The sequence below is a fragment of the Dryobates pubescens genome, chromosome 22 (assembly GCF_014839835.1).
Source record: "Dryobates pubescens isolate bDryPub1 chromosome 22, bDryPub1.pri, whole genome shotgun sequence".
Taxonomy (NCBI): Eukaryota; Metazoa; Chordata; class Aves; order Piciformes; family Picidae; genus Dryobates; species Dryobates pubescens.
Window position 1 is genome coordinate 1,942,263 of NC_071633.1, and position 19,778 is coordinate 1,962,040.

Below are 19,778 nucleotides of genomic sequence, written 5' to 3' on the forward strand. Positions count from 1 at the left end.
CCCCCCCAAGCCAGCAGTGTGTCCCTCTGCAAGCCAGCAGTGTGTCCCCCTCCAAGCCAGCAGTGTGTCCCCCTGCAAGCCAGCAGTGTGTCCCCCTGCAAGCCAGCAGTGTGTCCCCCTCCCAAGCCAGCAGTGTGTCCCCTGCAAGCAGGGTGTGTGCCCCCCAAGCCAGCAGTGTGTCCCCCCCAAGCCAGCAGTGTGTCCCCTCCAAGCCAGCAGTGTGTCCCCTCCAAGCCAGCAGTGTGTCCCCCCCAAGCCAGCAGTGTGTCCCCTCCAAGCCAGCAGTGTGTCCCCTCCCAGCCAGCAGTGTGTCCCCCCCAAGCCAGCAGTGTGTCCCCCCCAAGCCAGCAGTGTGTCCCCTGCAAGCAGGGTGTGTGCCCTCCAAGCCAGCAGTGTGTCCCCCCCAAGCCAGCAGTGTGTCCCCTCCCAGCCAGCAGTGTCCCCCCCAAGCCAGCAGTGTGTCCCCTCCCAGCCAGCAGAGTGTCCCCTCCAAGCCAGCAGTGTGTCCACAGCAGTGTGTCCCCACCAAGCCAGCAGAGTGCCCCCTCCAAGCCAGCAGTGTGTCCCCCTCCAAGCCAGCAGTGTGTCCCCCTCAAGCCAGCAGTGTGTCCCCTCCAAGCCAGCAGTGTGTCCCCCTCAAGCCAGCAGAGTGCCCCCTCCAAGCCAGCATTGTGCCCCCTGCAAGCCAGCAGTGTGTCCCCCTCAAGCCAGCAGAGTGCCCCCTCCAAGCCAGCATTGTGTCCCCTCCAAGCCAGCAGTGTGTCCCCCCCAAGCCAGCAGTGTGTCCCCCCCAAGCCAGCAGTGTGTCCCCTGCAAGCCAGCAGAGTGTCCCCCTGCAAGCCAGCATTGTGCCCCCTCCAAGCCAGCAGTGTGCCCCCTCCCCAGGTGAAGTGTTTGTCTTGGCAGGGAGCTGACCATGGAGAAAAGGAGGCAGAGGGGAGACCTCATTGCTCTCTAGAACCCCCTCAGGGTTGGATCCTGGTGGGGCTTGGGCTCTTCTCCCATGGAAGAAGTGACAGGAGGAGGGGAAAAGGCCTCAAGAGGCACCAGGGAAGGTTTTGGTTGGACATGAGAGAAAACTTCTTCCCTCAAAAGGGTTCTCCAAGCCTGGCCCAGGCTGCCCAGGGAGGAGGCTGAGTGCCCAGCCCTGGAGGTGTTTCAAAGAGGCAGAGCTGTGGTGCTGAGGGCCAGGATTTGGCCCCAGCCTTGGCAGAGTTAGGGAATGGTTGGGCTGGGTGGTCTTGAGGGGGATTCCCAGCCAGAATGGCTCTGTGAGTCCATGCTGGGCTTGCAGGCCTTGGGGAGCTGCAGCTTTCCTGAGCAGAATTCCTGCAGCAAGTCTGGCAGTGCTAGCCAGCATGGGTTCAGGAAGGGCAGGGCCTGCCTGACCAACCTGAGCTCCTTCCCTGCCCAGGTGACTGCCTGGGGGCTGTGGGGCAGGCTGGGGATGTGCTCTGCCTGGACTCCAGCAAGGCCTTGGACACCATCCCCCACAGCAAACTGCTGGCCAAGCTGTCAGCCCCTGGCTGGGACAGCAGCTCTGAGCTGGGTTAGGAACTGGCTGGAGGCTGAGCCCAGAGAGTGGTGGTGAATGGTGCCACAGCCAGCTGGCAGCCAGGCACCAGTGGTGTGCCCCAGGGAGCAGTGCTGGGCCCCAGCCTCTTTAACATCTTCACTGATGATCTGGAGGAGGGCATTGAGTCAGTCAGCAGCAAATGTGCAGCTGACACCAAGCTGGGAGCAGATGTTGGTCAGTTAGAGGGCAGAAGGGCTCTGCAGAGGGACCTTGCCAGGCTGGGCAGATGGGCAGAGGCCAACAGGATGGCATTCAACAAGTCCAAGTGCCAGGGGCTGAACTTTGGCCACAGCAACCCCAGGCAGAGCTACAGGCTGGGGGCAGAGTGGCTGAGAGCTGCCAAACAGAGAGGGACCTGGGGGTGCTGATTGACAGCTGCCTGAACAGGAGCCAGCAGTGTGCCCAGGTGGCCAAGAAGGCCAAGGGCATCCTGGCCTGCATCAGGAAGAGTGTGGCCAGCAGGAGCAGGGAGGTCATTGTGCCCTGTGCTCAGCACTGCTGAGGCCACACCTTGAGTCCTGTGTCCAGTTCTGGGCCCCTCAGTTTCAGAAGGACATTGAGAGACTTGAAGGTGTCCAGAGAAGGGCAACAAGGCTGGGGAGGGGTCTGGAGCACAGCCCTGTGAGGAGAGGCTGAGGGAGCTGGGGTTGCTTAGCCTGCAGAAGAGGAGGCTCAGGGGAGACCTCATTGCTCTCTACAGCTCCCTGAAGGGAGGTTGGAGCCAGGTGGGGGTTGGGCTCTTCTCCCAGGCCCCCAGCACCAGAACAAGAGGACACAGTCTCAAGCTGTGCCAGGGGAGGTTTAGGCTGGAGGTGAGGAGAAAGTTCTTCCCAGAGAGAGTTGTTAGCCATTGGGATGTGCTGCCCAGGGAGGTGGTGGAGTCCCCATCCCTGGAGGTGTTCCAGAGGGGATTGGATGTGGCACTTGGAGCCATGGTCTGGTCATGAGCTCTGTGGAGACAGGTTGGACTGGATGATCCTCGAGCCCAGGGCTCATCTCCAACCTGTGTGGGGGCTGGAGCAGCTGCAAGGAGCTGGCCCAGCCCCCTGCCAGGCTGAGCCTGCCCCCTGCCCAGTGCAGGGCATCCACTGCTGCCCCTGGGAGATGATTCCAGTGCCCAGCTGTGCCCATGGGGAACATTTCCCTCTGGAGCCCAATGGGAATGTGCCCAGCAGGGACTTGGCCCCAGCAGCCCTTGGCTGCCCCAGGGGACTCTGTCCCAAGGGAGTCTCCATCCTCCTGCAGCCACCCTTGGTGTCCTGCTCCATGCTGCTGAGCTCTGCCCTGAGCCTTCTCTGCTCCAGGCTGATCAGAGCCAGCTCTCAGCCTCTCCTCACCTGGCAGAGAGCTTCCAGGCCTCTGATCATTCTCCTGGCCCTTCTCTGGCCACTTTCCAGCCTGCCCACATCCTTCTTGTACAGCAGGGACTGAAACTGGAGGGAGGTCCTCAAACCTTGGGGTTCCAAGCCTCCAAGCCTTGGTGAGACTTGAGGATGTTTCCTCTTGTGCTATCCCTTGGGAGGGGAGACCAACCCCCACCTCACTCCCACCTCCTCTCAGGGAGCTGGAGAGAGCAATGAGCTCTGCCCTCAGCCTCCTCCAGGCTCAACGCCCCCCAGCTCCCTCAGCTGCTCCTCCCCAGCCCTCTTCTCCAGAGCCTTCCCCAGCTTGGTTGCCCTTCTCTGGCTCTGCTCCAGCTCCTCAGTGTCCTTCTTGGGGTGAGAGGCTCAGCACTGAAGATGGGTGACAAGAAAGCTGGGGACAGAGTCTGGAGCAGGGCCTGTGGGGCCAGGCCAAGGGGGGATGGTTGGAACTGCAAGAGGGAGATTGAGAGTGGAGAGAAGGAGAAATGTTTGGTGCTGAGGCTGGGGAGAGCCTGGCCCAGGCTGCCCAGAGAGGTGGAGCTGCCCCATGGCTGGCAGCAGTGCAGGGCAGGCTGTGTGGGGCTGGGAGCAGCCTGCTGGGGTTGGGGCTGTCCCTGGGGGCTGCAGGGGGCTGGAGTAGATGAGTTGGAAAGGTCATTTCCAGCCCAGCCCTGTCTGGTATCCTGTGAGTCTGTGAAGGAGAGGATGAGCTGGAAGGGTCCCTTCCAACCCAGCCCTGTCTGGTATCCTGTGAGTCTGTGGAGCAGATGAGTTGGGAAGGTCCCTGCCAGCCCAGCCCAGTCCATGATGCTGTGGCTGTGGCTCCCCTCCCTCCCTGCTGCCTGCGCCTTGGGGAAGGCATTTCACAGCTGTCTCCTGTCTCTTGCTTTCCCTGCAGAGCAGCATGGCTCCCTCCAGCCTCAGGCTGTGCTTGCAGGAGCTGGCAGCCCCCCTCTGTAAGGCCAGGAGCCCACAGCAGGCTTCCAGAAAGAGTCTGCAGGGAGCTGCCTGTCCCCAAGGAGCTCCCAGGGTGAGTCATTCAGCCTGCCAGGGGCAGGCAGTGCCAGCAGCTCTGCTCCTGCACTGGGAAGGGGGGAATCAAGCCAGGGACAGTCCTGATGGCTTTCTGAGCTCTTGGAGCAGGAGGAGGGACAGGTCAGCATCCCCTGCTGGGGCCCAGCACCTGCTGCCTGCTGCTGGAGGTACCTGCAGTGGCTTTTGTTTGCTCAGGGACTTACTTGGAAGGGGAGGGAGAAAGATTCCTGAAAGCCTCTGGAGCAAGATGGGAACTGGGCCAAGGAGACAGGGCAAGGACAAGAAGAGTTGTTGGCATCTCCTGGCTCTCAGAAACACAGAATCACAGCACCAGTAAGGGTGGAAAAGACCTCAGAGATCAAGTCCAAGCTGGCACCCAGCACCTCCTGACAGCTAAACCATGGCACCAAGTGCCACATCCAAGCCCCTCTTGAACACCTCCAGGGACGGGGACTCCACCACCTCCCTGGGCAGCACATCCCAATGGCTAACAACTCTCTCTGGGAAGAACTTTCTCCTCACCTCCAGCCTAAACCTCCCCTGGCACAGCTTGAGACTGTGTCCTCTTGTTCCGCTGCTGGCTGCCTGGGAGAAGAGCCCAACCCCCACCTGGCTCCAACCTCCCTTCAGGGAGTTGGAGAGAGCAAGAAGGTCTCCCCTGAGCCTCCTCTTCTGCAGGCTAAGCAACCCCAGCTCCCTCAGCCTCTCCTCACAGGGCTGTGCTCCAGACCCCTCCCCAGCCTTGTTGCCCTTCTCTGGACACCTTCAAGTCTCTCAATGTCCTTCTGAAACTGAGGGGCCCAGAGCTGGACACAGGACTCAAGGTGTGGCCTGAGCAGTGCTGAGCACAGGGCACAATGACCTCCCTGCTCCTGCTGACCACACTGTTCCTGATGCAGGCCAGGATGCCCTTGGCCTTCTTGGCCCCCTGGACACACTGCTGGCTCCTGTTCAGGCAGCTGTCAATCAGCACCCCCAGGTCCCTCTCTGTTTGGCAGCTCTCAGCCACTCTGCCCCCAGCCTGTAGCTCTGCCTGGGGTTGCTGTGGCCAAAGTGCAGCCCCTGGCACTTGGACTTGTTGAATGCCATCCTGTTGGCCTCTGCCCATCTGCCCAGCCTGGCAAGGTCCCTCTGCAGAGCCCTTCTGGCCTCTAACTGACCAACATCTGCTCCCAGCTTGGTGTCAGCTGCACATTTGCTGCTGATGGACTCAATGCCCTCCTCCAGATCATCAATGAAGATATTGATCAGGCTGGGGCCCAGCACTGATCCCTGGGGCACAGCACTGGTGCCTGGCTGCCAGCTGGCTGTGGCACCATTCACCACCACTCTCTGGGCTCAGCCTCCAGCCAGTTCCTAACCCAGCTCAGAGAGCTGCTGTCCCAGCCAGGGGCTGACAGCTTGGCCAGCAGTTTGCTGTGGGGGATGGTGTCCAAGGCCTTGCTGCAGTCCAGGCAGAGCACATCCCCAGCCTGCCCCACAGCCCCCAGGCAGTCACCTGGGCAGTGAAGGAGCTCAGGCTGGAGAGGCAGGACCTGCCCTTCCTCCCCCCATGCTGCCTGCCTGCCCTCAGGGAGGGCTAAAGGGAGCACTGGGAGGCTTCAGGGTACGCTTGGGGATCTCTTTTGCTCCCTGTGCTTGTAGCTGCTGTAAACCACTCACTGCTTTTCCACCTGAACTTTCCACCCCTTCTGCAATCTGTTTGTGTGGGTCTTGTGTTTTTGCCCTGGTGGGGGGCCAGGGAGGCTCTGCCTTCCCCCCCAGCACACTGCCTCAGGCTCTGGTCCCTGCCTCGCAGCCCCGTGCCGAGCCGGCGCCATGCGTGAGTACGCCGAGAAGAAGGAGACATGTGGCACCATCTGCCTCAAGTACCTGCTCTTCATCTTCAACTTCTTCTTCTGGGTAAGAGGCTTCAGGCTGTCTCAGGGGCAGGGGAGGTGGCTCTGAGGGTTGGGTGGCCCTGGGCTGGAGGAGGTGTGTGGCGCCGGGTGCCGCTGTCGGGGGGGAGCCAGACCGCAGCCCCTGGGGGGAAAGCCCAGCCCTGGGCTCGGCCCTTGCCTCTTAGGGGTTCACACTCCAGGCCTTGGCTTGTTCCTAGCTCACTCTTAGCAAGGCTTGAACATGACAGGGAGCAGAGAACATCCTCTGCGTGTTCCCCTGCTTGGCATTTGCAGGGAGCCTGAGGACTCTGCTCTGCTGCCATTCCTCCTCTCACGGTGGCCAAGGCAGTGCTGGCACTGGAGTGGCACAGCCACAGCAGGGGTACCAAGCTGGCTCCACACAGGGCTCCCTGCAGCTGGGCTCTCCACCAGCCAGCTCCTGATGGCTGAAAGCTCATAGAATGGCTCAGGTTGGAAGGGACCTCAGCCATCTGCTCCTCTCACCCAGCCCAGGCTGCTCAAGGCCTCACCCAACCTGGCCTTCAACACCTGCAGGCAGGAGGCAGCCACAGCCTCCCTGGGCAGCCTGTGCCAGAGAGGATTTTCTTTGCTGTGTGGGCCAGAACATTGGAGTGTCCAGGTCAGAGCTTCAAGGAAAACTGTCTGAGCTTCCTAGAAGCTGCAGACATCCCTGCAGAAAGCCCAAGCTTGCAGAGAGAGAGAAGGGAGTGCTGGAGGCTGCTGGGCTTCTCCAGGTTCCTTTGCTGCTAGGGTTAGAGTGTAAGCAGGGAGGCTGTTCAGCTCCTGGACTGCCTGCTCCCTGGATGTGCAGGCTGGGCAGGAGATACTGGGCATGGCTGTCCACAAGCAGTGGAAGCCTTGCTGATGTTGTCACCTCCTCTGCTGCTGGGTAGCACCCCAAGAGATCACAGCATCACAGTCTCACAGCATCACCAAGGGTGGAAGAGACCTCAAAGCTCATCCAGTCCAAGCTGTCACCACAGACCTCATGACCAGACCATGGCTCCAAGTGCTACATCCAGTCCCCTCCTGAACACCTCCAGGGATGGGGACTCCACCACCTCCCTGGGTAGCAAATTCCCATGGCCAATCTCTCTCTCTGGGAAGAACTTTCTCCTCACCTCCAGCCTGAACCTCCCCTGGCACAGCTTGAGACTGTGTCCTCTTGTTCTGCTGCTGGCTGCCTGGGAGAAGAGCCCAACCCCCACCTGGCTCCAACCTCCCTTCAGGGAGCTGTAGAGAGCAATGAGGTCTCCCCTGAGCCTCCTCTTCTCCAGGCTAAGCAACCCCAGCTCCCTCAGCCTCTCCTCACAGGGCTGTGCTCCAGACCCCTCCCCAGCCTTGTTGCCCTTCTCTGGACACCTTCAAGTCTCTCAATGTCCTTCTGAAACTGAGGGGCCCAGAACTGGACACAGGACTCAAGGTGTGGCCTGAGCAGTGCTGAGCACAGGGCACAATGACCTCCCTGCTCCTGCTGGCCACACTGTTCCTGATGCAGGCCAGGATGCCCTTGGCCTTCTTGGGCCCCTGGGCACACTGCAGGCTCATGTTCAGGCAGCTGTCACCCAGCACCCCCAGGTCCCTCTCTGCCTGGCAGCTCTCAGCCACTCTGCCCCCAGCCTGTAGCTCTGCCTGGGGTTGCTGTGGCCAAAGTGCAGCCCCTGGCACTTGGACTTGTTGAATGCCATCCTGTTGGCCTCTGCCCATCTGCCCAGCCTGGCAAGGTCCCTCTGCAGAGCCCTTCTGTCCTCTAACTGACCAACCTCTGCTCCCAGCTTGGTGTCAGCTGCACATTTACTGCTGATGGACTCAATGCCCTCCTCCAGATCATCACTGAAGATGCTAAAGAGGATGGGGCCCAGCACTGCTCCCTGGGGCACACCACTGGTGCCTGGCTGCCAGCTGGCTGTGGCACCATTCACCACCACTCTCTGGGCTCAGCCTCCAGCCAGTTCCTCACCCAGCTCAGAGCTGCTGTCCCAGCCAGGGGCTGACAGCTTGGCCAGCAGTTTGCTGTGGGGGATGGTGTCCAAGGCCTTGCTGAGGTCCAGGCAGACCACATCCACAGCCTGCCCCACAGCCCCCAGGCAGTCACCTGGGCATGGAAGGAGCTCAGGCTGGAGAGGCAGGCCCTGCCCTTCCTGAACCCATGTGACATTTGCTTTTGACAGCCAAGGCCTGGCCCAGGCTGCCCAGGGCAGTGGTGGAGTCCTCATCTCTGGAGGGGTTTCACAGCCATGCAGATGTGGTGCTGAGGGCCATGGTTCAGTGGTGACCTGGAGGAGCTGGGTTGGTGCTTGGATCATCCTAGAGGTTTCTTCCAACCAAAGTGGTTCTGTGATTCTCTGACAGCTTCCCTGCTTGCCCAGATGAGAGTGTGGCTCCTTGGGGAAGCTCTGGTCCAGGTGTTGCTGTGCACAGGTAGATGCTTCAGAGAGCTTCCACCTGAGCCTGACCTGGAGAGCTCAGCTGGCTGCCAGTGCACAGGAGCCTGCTCCTGGTACCACCAAGACCTCTGGCAGTGCTTATTTAGCTCCTGGCTTATGTTGCTGAGGTGCATCCTGGGACCCCAGCTCTGAGAAGTGAGGAGGTTCTTGCAGCAGCTGCCCTTCACAGGGTCACACAGGCTCACAGAGGATCACAAAGGGTCACACAGGATCAGACAGGCTCACACAGGCTCACAATGGGTCACACAGGCTCACAGAGGATCACACAGGCTCACACAGGATCACAAAGGCTCACACAGGCTCACAGAGGGTCACACAGGCTCACACAGGATCACAAAGGCTCACACAGGCTCACAGAGGGTCACACAGGCTCACACAGGATCACAAAGGGTCACACAGGATCAGACAGGCTCACACAGTATCACACAGGCTCACACAGGCTCACACAGGATCACACAGGCTCACAATGGCTCACACAGGGTCACAATGGGTCACACAGGCTCACACAGGGTCACAGAGGATCACACAGGCTCACACAGGCTCACAATGGGTCACACAGGGTCACACAGGCTCACAGAGGATCACACAGGGTCACACAGGCTCACAGAGGATCACACAGGGTCACACAGGCTCACAGAGGATCACACAGGCTCACAATGGGTCACACAGGGTCACACAGGCTCACAGAGGATCACACAGGCTCACACAGGCTCACAATGGGTCACACAGGGTCACACAGGCTCACAGAGGATCACAATGGGTCACACAGGGTCACACAGGCTCACAGAGGATCACACAGGCTCACACAGGCTCACAATGGGTCACACAGGCTCACAATGGGTCACACAGGCTCACAGAGGATCACACAGGGTCACACAGGCTCACAGAGGCTCACACAGGCTCACAGAGGATCACACAGGCTCACAATGGCTCACACAGGCTCACAATGGGTCACACAGGGTCACAAAGGATGACACAGGATCACACAGGCTCACAGAGGATCACAGAGGGTCACACAGGATCACAGCTCACAGGATGTGAGGGATTGGAAGGGACCTCTGGAGCTCATTGAATCCACCCCCACTCCAGAGCAGGAGCAGAGAATCCAGCCCAGGTCACACAGGAGCACATCCAGACAGGGCTGGGAAGGCTCCAGAGAAGGAGACTCCACAACCTCTCTGGGCAGCCTGCTCCAGGCCTCTGGGACCATTTCAGTTCCTCCTGTTGAGGTGGAACCTCCTGTGCTGCAGTTTCCATCCCTTGCTCCTTGTCCTATCCCAGGGCACAGTGAGCAGAGCCTGGCCCTGTCCCTTCCCTCCTGACCCCCAGCCCTCAGCTATTGCTAGCCATTGATCAGACCCCTCTCAGCCTTCTCCCCTGCAGCCTGAGCAGCCCCAGGGCTCTCAGCCTCTCCTCCAGTCCCTTGCAGCATCCTTCCTTCACTTCTCTCCCTCCCCAGCTGGCTGGTGGGGCCGTGATGGCAGTGGGCACCTGGACCCTGGCTGAGAAGAGTGACTACATCAGCCTGCTCTCCTCCAGCACCTACTCAGCCACTGCCTACATCCTGGTGGTGGCTGGGGTGGTGGTCATGGTCACTGGCATCCTGGGCTGCTGTGCCACCTTCAAGGAGCGTCGCAACCTGCTGAGGGTGGTAAGTTCGGCTTGCTTGGGCTGCTCTGGGGGGTGGCAGGTTTCACCCCACTTCAACCTTCAGCCATGCTGGGAGGGCAGGGAACATCTTGGTTGTGTTCCTTTCCACCCTCCTTTGTTTGTCCTCTAAGGCCTGCAGCTGCTAACAGCGGTGCTGAGCACTTTCCTTTTGCCTTCGCCCCGGGGCTGTGCTCAGCGTGGGGCAGAAGCACAGAGCATGGCCAGGAGAGCTGTGCTGTGGGTGAGGACCTCTCTTCACCCCCAAAGCCTGTTCCCTGTGGCTCTCCCTTCCTCCCTGCCCAGCCCCTGGGAATGGGAAGAGGCAGCAGAATGATCCCAAGCTGAGAGGAGTGCTGGGGGTGGTGAGAGTGAGGGGCAGGATGGAGCCATCCACAGGGACCTGGCCAGGCTGCAGAGCTGGGCCCAGGTGAACCTCATGAGGACTCTGTAGGGCTCAGCCCCAGGCTGAAGAGCACAGCTGAAGTGGGAGGACTCAGGCCTGTGTGACTCTGTGTCTTGCTAAGCTAGGATCTAGAGGCCTTTGAGAGCATCTCAAAAGCAAGTGGAAGAGCTCTGCCAAGACCAAGGTGAGTGGTGCAGCTGCTAAGACTGAGGGACAGGATGGAGCCAACCTGGACAGGCTGCAGAGCTGGGCCCAGGTGAACCTCATGAGGTCCAATAAGGCATAGAGCAAGGTCCTGCCCCTGTGTTGGCACAGTGACCACTACCAGTCCAGGCTGGGGGGGAGGAGATTGAGAGCAGCCCTGCAGAGAAGGCCTTGGGGGGGAAGCTGGGGGGGAAAGCTGGCCAGGAGGCAGCAATGGGCACTGGCAGCACAGGAGGCCAAGGGCAGCCTGGGCTGCAGCCAAAGCAGTGTGGCCAGGGCTGGAGAGAGGATCCTGCCCCTCTGCTCTGCTCTGGGGAGACCTCCCCTGCAGGGCTGGGGCCAGCTGTGGGGCACCCAGCACAAGAGAGACCTGGAGCTGATGGAGAGGCTCCAGAGGAGGCCACAGAGATGCTCAGAGGCTGCAGAGCCTCTGCTGTGGGGCCAGGCTGGGAGGGTTGGGGCTGTGCAGCCTGGAGAGGAGAAGGCTGCAGGGAGAGCTCAGAGCTGCAGTTCAGTATCTGCAGGGGAGCTGCAGGCAGGCTGGGGAGGGACTGCTCAGGAGGGGCTGTGGGGATAGGCCAAGGGGCAAGGGTTTGGCACTGGAGCAGGGCAGAGTCAGGTTGGAGCTCAGGAGGGAGTTGTGCCCAGGGAGGCTGGGGAGACTCTGGCACAGGCTGCCCAGGGAGGTGCTGGAGGCTCCATCCCTGGAGCCATTCAGGCTCAGCCTGGCTGTGTCCCTGGGCAGCCTGCTCTGGCTGGAGCTGTCCCTGGGGCCTGCAGGGGGTTGGATGCCCTCTGAGGCTGCCTTCCATCCTGATGCAATCTGTGAGTCAGTGCAGTGGGAGAGAGCTGTACCAAAGGTGGCTGTCAATGGCAGTGGGCTCCAGTCCAGTTAAGAAGCTCTTCCACTTGCTTGCCAGGCATCAGAAGCTTTCCAATCACTGTTCCCTTCAGTTGCTAATTAATTAGTGTAGCTTGCTTCCAGCAGCAACAACAAATAGCCACAGAAGCTGCTGCTGGTGTTCCACCTTTCCCTGTGAGCCTTCCTGAGCTCCCTGCTCATCCTCCCTACACTAAAGCTTTTGACCAGCCCTGGGGTTTCACAGCATCACAGCCTCACAGCATCACCAAGGCTGGAAGAGACCTCAAAGCTCATCCAGTCCAAGCTGTCACCACAGACCTCATGACTAAACCATGGCACCAAGTGCCACATCCAATCCCCTCTTGAACACCCCCAGGGATGGGGACTCCACCACCTCCCTGGGCAGCACATTCCCATGGCCAATCTCTCACTCTGGGAAGAACTTTCTCCTCACCTCCAGCCTAAACTTCCCCTGGCACAGCTTGAGACTGTGTCCTCTTGTTCCGCTGCTGGCTGCCTGGCAGAAGAGCCCAACCCCCACCTGGCTCCAGTCTCCCTTCAGGTAGCTGTAGAGAGCAATGAGGTCTCCCCTGAGCCTCCTCTTCTGCAGGCTAAGCAACCCCAGCTCCCTCAGCCTCTCCTCACAGGGCTGTGCTCCAGACCCCTCCCCAGCCTTGTTGCCCTTCTCTGGACACCTTCAAGTCTCTCAATGTCCTTCTGAAACTGAGGAGCCCAGAACTGGACACAGGACTCAAGGTGTGGCCTAAGCAGTGCTGAGCACAGGGCACAATGACCTCCCTGCTCCTGCTGGCCACACTCTTCCTGATGCAGGCCAGGATGCCCTTGGCCTTCCTGGCCCCCTGGACACACTGCTGGCTCCTGTTCAGGCAGCTGTCAATCAGCACCCCCAGGTCCCTCTCTGTTTGGCAGCTCTCAGCCACTCTGCCCCCAGCCTGTAGCTCTGCCTGGGGTTGCTGTGGCCAAAGTGCAGCCCCTGGCACTTGGACTTGTTGAATGCCATCCTGTTGGCCTCTGCCCATCTGTGCAGCCTGGCAAGGTCCCTCTGCAGAGCCCTTCTGCCCTCTAACTGACCAACATCTGCCCCCAGCTTGGTGTCAGCTGCAAACTTGCTGCTGACTGACTCAATGCCCTCCTCCAGATCATCACTGAAGATGCTAAAGAGGCTGGGGCCCAGCACTGCTCCCTGGGGCACACCACTGGTGCCTGGCTGCCAGCTGGCTGTGGCACCATTCACCACCACTCTCTGGGCTCAGCCTCCAGCCAGTTCCTAACCCAGCTCAGAGAGCTGCTGTCCCAGCCAGGGGCTGACAGCTTGGCCAGGAGCTTGCTGTGGGGGATGGTGTCCAAGGCCTTGCTGCAGTCCAGGCAGACCACATCCCCAGCCTGCCCCACAGCCCCCAGGCACTCACCTGGGCATGGAAGGAGCTCAGGCTGGAGAGGCAGGCCCTGCCCTTCCTGAACCCATGCTGGCTGGGCCTGAGCCCTTGGCCATCCTTCAGGTGCAGTGATTGCCCCCAGGATAATCTGCTCCATCACTTTCCCTGGCACTGAGCTCAGGCTGCCAGGCCTGGAGCTTCCAGGTTCCTCCATCCCACCCTGCCTGTGGCTGGGGACCACCTTGGCCAGTTTGAGTCACCTGGGACCTCTCCAGTGAGCCAGGGCTGGAGGCAAATGATGGAGAGCAGCTTGGCAGCTCCTCTGCCAGCTCCCTCAGCACCCTGTACTGCTCCCTCCCTCTCACATCCCCCTGCCAGCCTGGAGGGTGGCACCAGGCACTTCTGCCTTCTGGGCTGCAGTGCTGAGAGCAGTGGCTGAAACCCCAGCCAGTGGCTGCTTGGCTTCCCTGGCTGCAGAGGAGGATGCTCCAGCAGCTCCTTCCTTTGCACACCCTCCCCCACCTGGCTCTGCCCTGTGCCCCCTTGTTTGGGTGGTGGAGCAGAGAGGAGTCAAGAGCAGCCTGAGGCTTTGAGTTCCTGGTAAGCCCTGTGAGAGGCAGAGCCCAAAGGGAGAAGAGGAGACCTCAGAGGAGGCCACAGGGAGTGGATGGCTGCTGCTTGGTCATGAGGCTCCTGGGCTGCAGGAGCCCAGCTGGGCCTTGATCTCCATGCCAGAAAGATCTCCCTTTGGCTTTTTGCCTCAGCCAGAAGCTCTGGATGAAGACCTGGTGGGGTTTGTTTTGCTGTGCTGCCACAGCAAGGGACTGATTTTCTCTTGGGCACAAGGGAGAGCTCTGTCTGCTCCCCCTCCTGGTCCCTGGGGAGTGGGAGGTTGTGACAGGCCTATTGTCCCCCCCCTGCTTGTGCTCTGCTCTGAGTAATCTGCACAGGAGACAGAGCTGTGCTGGCCAGGGCTGCCTGAGCCTGGCTGGGAGCCTCTGCCAGCTCTGAGCTCAGACAGTCACCCTGGCAGCCTCACAGCCACTGCCCTGGGGGCTGTGCCAGCCTGTCCCCATTTCATGTAGTCATAGATTGGGAGAATGGCTTGGGCTGGAAGGGAGCTCAAAGCTCAGCCAGCTCCAAGCCCCTGCCATGGGCAGGGACCCCTCCCACCAGCACAGTTTGCTCAGGGCCTCATCCAGCCTGGTCCTGAACACCTCCAGGCAGGAGGCAGCCACAGCCTCCCTGGGCAGCCTGTGCCAGAGTCTCCCCAGCCTCACTCCCAACCATTTCTTCCTCCTCTCCACTCTCAGTCTCCTCTCTCCCAGCTCAAAGCCATTGTCCCTCAGCCTGGCACTCCCAGCCCTTGGCCAGAGTCCCTGCCCAGCTCTCCTGGAGCCCTTCAGGCACTGCAAGGCTGCTCTGAGGTCTCCCTGGAGCCTTCTCTTCTCCAGGCTCAGCTCTCCCAGCCTGGCCCCACAGGGGAGGCTCTGCAGCCTCTGCTCACCTTGGTGGCCTCCTCTGGAGCCTCTCCAGCAGCTCCAGGTCCTTGTGGTGGAGGCCCCAGAGCTGGAGGCAGTGCTGCAGGTGGGGTCTCTGTACCAGACACCCCCATGGGTGTGAGGGGCAGCACTGTAAGCAGCACTCTGCTGTGCCCAGTGCCTCCCTGGGGCCTTTGAGAGCCAACTGCTGCCAGCTTTGGGTGCCAGCTGCAAAGGGCAGGGCTGGGTTTGAGTTCTGTTTCCCTGCTGAGGGCTCAGGAAGCTGTGAATGTTCTGCTGCTCTGTAGCTGCTTGGGAGCAGACAAGCTGGGACTGGGCAGGATGGCCTTTGGAGGGTCCCTGTGTGTCAGGAGGCTGAGGCCAGCCTCCTCTCAGAGGCCCCCAGTGACAGGGCAAGAGGCAACCTGAACACAGAAAGTTCCATGACAAAGAACTTCCCTGCTCTGAGGGTGGCAGAGCCCTGGAGCAGGCTGCCCAGGGAGGCTGTGGAGTCTGCTCTGGAGGCTTTCCAGCCCCACCTGGCTGTGTTCCTGTGTGGCCTGCCCTGGGTGAGCCTGCTCTGGCACTGGGGAGGGACTGGGTGATCTCCAGAGGTCCCTTCCAACCTCTGCCACCCCTCTGAGCAGGGCACAGCCCTGCAGCTCCTCTGTGAGAAAGCTGCTGGGGAGCCAGGAGGGCAGCCCTGAGCTCTGTGTGTGTCCAGGCTGGAAGCTGCTGCCTGATCCCTGGAACTGGCCCTGAGGGGATGATGAGGCAGAGGAAGGTAATGATGCTGGGTGGATGCCTGGCTGGCAGAGGCACTAAAACAGGGCAAGGTTCTTCACATTCTTTACATGACAATGGTTTAAAAAGAGATTGTGGCCTTCTAGGGGCTGCAGGGGGCTGCAAGCAAGCTGGGGAGGGACTTTGGAGGGGGTCAGGGAGGGATAGGACTGGGGGGGGATGGAACTACAGGAGTCTCTACTGCCAGAGCTTCTACTGCAAGAAGGATCTGGAGGGGCTGGAAGGTGTCCAGAGCAGGGCCAGGAGGAGGAGCAGAGGGCTGGAGCTGCTCTGCTCTGGAGACAGCCTGAGAGAGTTGGGGTTGTGCAGGCTGGAGAGGAGAAGGCTCCCAGGAGACCTTCTGGTGGCCTCCCAGGAGCTGCAGGGGGCTGCAAGCAAGCTGGGGAGGGACTTTGGAGGGGGTCAGGGAGGGATAGGACTGGGGGGGATGGAGCAGAGCTAGAGTGGGGAGATTGAGAATGGCTGTGAGGAAGAAGTTGTTGCCCAGGAGGGTGGTGAGAGCCTGGCACAGGCTGCCCAGGGAGGTGGTGGAAGCCTCCTGCCTGGAGGTATCACAGCATCACAATCTCACAGTTTCACTAAGGTTGGAAAAGACCCCAAGGATCATCCAGTCCAAGCTGTCACCACAGACCTCATGACCAGACCATGGCACCAAGTGCCACATCCAATCCCCTCTTGAACACCTCCAGGGATGGGGACTCCACCACCTCCCTGGGCAGCACATTCCCAGGGCCAATCTCTCACTCTGGGAAGAACTTTCTCCTCACCTCCGGCCTAAACTTCCCCTGGCACAGCTTGAGACTGTGTCCTCTTGTTCTGCTGCTGGGTGCCTGGGAGAAGAGCCCAACCCCCACCTGGCTCCAGCCTCCCTTCAGGGAGTTGCAGAGAGCAATGAGGTCTCCCCTGAGCCTCCTCTTCTGCAGGCTAAGCAACCCCAGCTCCCTCAGCCTCTCCTCACAGGGCTGTGCTCCAGACCCCTCCCCAGCCTTGTTGCCCTTCTCTGGACACCTTCAAGTCTCTCAATGTCCTTCTGAAACTGAGGAGCCCAGAACTGGACACAGGACTCCAGGTGTGGCCTGAGCAGTGCTGAGCACAGGGCACAATGACCTCCCTGCTCCTGCTGGCCACACTGTTCCTGATGCAGGCCAGGATGCCCTTGGCCTTCTTGGCCCCCTGGGCAAGGTGTTTGCAGCCAGGCTGGAGGTGGCTGTGAGCAACCTGCTGTGGTGTGAGGTGTCCCTGCCCATGGCAGGGGCTTGGAGCTGGCTGAGCCTTGGGGTCCCTGCCAGCCCTGACACTTCTGTGCCTCTGTGCCACACAACATGATGCACTCCAGGTCAGCTGGGTAAGCTTTGCCAGGAGGTTTACTCCCAAGCCTCTCCTGGGTACATGTTTGTTCCTGTCCACCACCACAAGCCAGGCTGTGGTGATGCCACCCAGCTGTGCCCGAGTGCCTCTGGCCTGATGACACAGCACAGGGCAAAGCCAATGAGTGAAGCTCTCTGGTTCATGGCTTGTTCTCAGCACCCTGCCACCCTTCCTGGCATCACAAGAGCTGTTTTGGCTGGAGAAGTCCTTGAAGCTCCTCCAGTCCAACCCTGCTCTAACTCTGCCCAGGCTGGTGCCAAGCCATGGCCCTCAGCAGCATATCTCTGCCTGTTTGAAACACCTCCAGGCATGGGCATTCACCCAGCTCCCTGGGCAGCCTGGGCCAGGCTCTGAGAAGCCTTTCTGGGAAGGAAGTTTCTTCTGCTGGCCAACCCAGAGGCCATTTCCTCTTGCCTTGGCACTTGTTGCTCTGGAGAAGAGAATGACCTCCTCTCAGGGAGCTGTGGAGAGCACTGAGGTCACCTCTCAGCCTCCTCTTCTCCAGGCTGAGCAGCCTCAGTTCTTTCAGCTGCTCCTCACCAGACCTCCTCTGCTCACATCCTGCCCTCTCCTTGGCTGAGCAATGATGTCAGGGCAGCTAGGGCAGAGCTGGCTCCCACCAAGAGAAAGCCAGCCTTTGTCTGCAGCCATGCCAGTCCTTTCCTTCCCCCTGCCAGCCTCCTGGGAGCTTTGGGACCAGCCTTTAGCTGCCTGCTCTGCCTGGGTGACTCATGGCCCTGGCATGAATGGGTACCTTGTACAGGCCTCTGCAGGAGGGTCAGCATGGGGCTGGGTGGTGAAAGCCTGAGATTGTGTGCTCAGATTGGAGCCCTCTCTGCAGAGAGCACCCAGCTGCCCCTCCTGCCAGCTGCTGAGTCCCAGCAGGGCCCAAGGAGGCAGCCTGCCTGCTCTCTCTCTGGGGTTTTACTCCTCCACAGGGGCTTGGAAGTAGCTGCTGGAGAAGGGTGCACAGTAGGAGCACAACTCTGCTGCAGCACAGGGCCAGCTTGCTGTGTCCAGGGCTTCACTGCCCTTCCTGCTGCCAGGGAAAGATGCTTTGGTGTCCAGCTGCATTTGTAGGGAGCCAGTTGCTTTGTCCCTTGTCAGGGACAGTGCTGGGCCCCAGCCTCTTTAACATCTTCATTGAGGATCTGGATGAGGGCATTGAGTCCATCAGCAGGTTTGCAGGTGACACCAAGCTGGGGGCAGATGTTGGTCAGTTAGAGGGCAGAAGGGCTCTGCAGAGGGACCTTGCCAGGCTGGACAGATGGGCAGAGGCCAACAGGATGGCATTCAACAAGTCCAAGTGCCAGGGGCTGCACTTTGGCCACAGCAACCCCAGGCAGAGCTACAGGCTGGGGGCAGAGTGGCTGAGAGCAGCCAGGCAGAGAGGGACCTGGGGGTGCTGATTGACAGCTGCCTGAACAGGAGCCAGCAGTGTGCCCAGGGGGCCAAGAAGGCCAAGGGCATCCTGGCCTGCATCAGGAACAGTGTGGCCAGCAGGAGCAGGGAGGTCATTGTGCCCTGTGCTCAGCACTGCTGAGGCCACAGCTTGAGTCCTGTGTCCAGTTCTGGGCCCCTCAGTTTCAGAAGGACATTGAGAGACTTGAAGGTGTCCAGAGAAGGGCAACAAAGCTGGGGAGGGGTCTGGAGCACAGCCCTGGGAGGAGAGGCTGAGGGAGCTGGGGTTGCTTAGCCTGCAGAAGAGGAGGCTCAGGGGAGACCTCATTGCTCTCTCCAGCTCCCTGAAGGGAGGTTGGAGCCAGGTGGGGGTTGGGCTCTTCTCCCAGGCACCCAGCACCAGAACAAGAGGACACAGTCTCAAGCTGTGCCAGGGGAGGTCTAGGCTGGAGGTGAGGAGAAAGTTCTTCCCAGAGAGAGTTGTTAGCCATTGTGATGTGCTGCCCAGGGAGGTGGTGGAGTCCCCATCCCTGGAGGTGTTCCAGAGGGGATTGGATGTGGCACTTGGGGCCATGGTCTGGTCATGAGGTCTGTGGTGACAGCTTGGACTTGATGATCTTTGAGGTCTCTTCCAACCTTGGTGATGCTGTGGGGGGAAAGAGAAAATGGGAGACAGTTTGGGGGGCCAGGAAGAAGGAGCCAGGCTCCCTGCAGTGGTGTCCTAGGACAGGACAAAGGGCAGTGCATACAAACTGGAACCCAGGAGGCTCCACCTCAGCAGGAGGAGAAATCTCTTTGGTGTGAGGCTGCTGGAGCCCTGGGGCAGGCTGCACAGAGAGGCTGTGGAGTCTCCTGGTGTGGAGAGCTTCCAAGCCCCACCTGGCTGTGTTCCTGGGTGCTCTGGCAGGGGGTTGGACTTTGTGGCCTCCAACCCTTCCCATTCTGTGATGCTGTGTTTCTGATTGCTCTGGCCTGGGGAGCACAACCCTGACAGTGTGAGGTCCTTCAGCTTTATCTACAGAGAGCTGAATTGAAGAGCAGCCCAGACACCAACCTGGCCCTGGAGGAAGGCTGTTGCTGACCAGGAGAAGGCAGGGGCTGTGTGTCAGGTCAAGGCTTCTCTCTGTCCCTGAGGAGGAGGTCTTTGTCTTCAGGCCTGCCCAGGACTTCTGATCTGGTAGCCAAGTTCCTGCCACATAGGTTTGGCTTCCTTCCTGTGTGTGTGGAGGAGCAGCTCTCTGGACTGCTCATTTCATTCTCCTGGCAGCAAGCAGGATGTGTTCTTCACCAGGTCACTGCCATTAAGCCCTTTTAAGTCATAACCATCTTCTCCTCTTAGTCTTTACACATCCACAGACTGCACTGGGTGGGAAGGAAGCCTCCAAGGGCATCCTGTGCCACCCCCTGCCATGGGCAGGGACCCCTCCAGCCAGAGCAGGCTGCCCAGGGACACAGCCAGGCTGAGCCTGAATGGCTCCAGGGATGGAGCCTCCAGCACCTCCCTGGGCAGCCTGTGCCAGAGTCTCCCCAGCCTCCCTGGGCACAACTCCCTCTTGGTGTCCAACCTAACCCTGCCCTGCTCCAGTGCCAAACCCTTGCCCCTTGGCCTATCCCCACAGCCCCTCCTGAGCAGTCCCTCTCCAGCTGCCTGCAGCTCCCCTGCAGATACTGAACTGCAGCTCTGAGCTCTCCCTGCAGCCTTCTCCTCTCCAGGCTGCACAGCCCCAACCCTCCCAGCCTGGCCCCACAGCAGAGGCTCTGCAGCCTCTGATGATCTCTGTGGCCTCCTCTGGAGCCTCTCCAGCAGCTCCAGGTCTCTCTTGTGCTGGGTGCCCCCCAGCTGGCCCCAGCCCTGCAGGTGAGGTCTCCCCAGAGCAGAGCAGAG

At 60.3% G+C, this 19,778-nt stretch overlaps 1 protein-coding gene across 1 annotated transcript in view; it reads left to right on the forward strand.

Annotated features, from left to right (window-relative positions):
- Window positions 1-19,778, forward strand: part of CD151 (CD151 molecule (Raph blood group)) — a 60,776-nt gene that overhangs the window by 27,390 nt on the left and 13,608 nt on the right. The window contains exons 3-4 of the mRNA XM_054171728.1: window positions 5,774-5,877; window positions 9,783-9,974. Of these exons, the coding sequence (XP_054027703.1) occupies window positions 5,794-5,877; window positions 9,783-9,974 (276 nt within the window). The 5' untranslated portion in view covers window positions 5,774-5,793. The remainder of the gene's footprint in view (window positions 1-5,773; window positions 5,878-9,782; window positions 9,975-19,778) is intronic.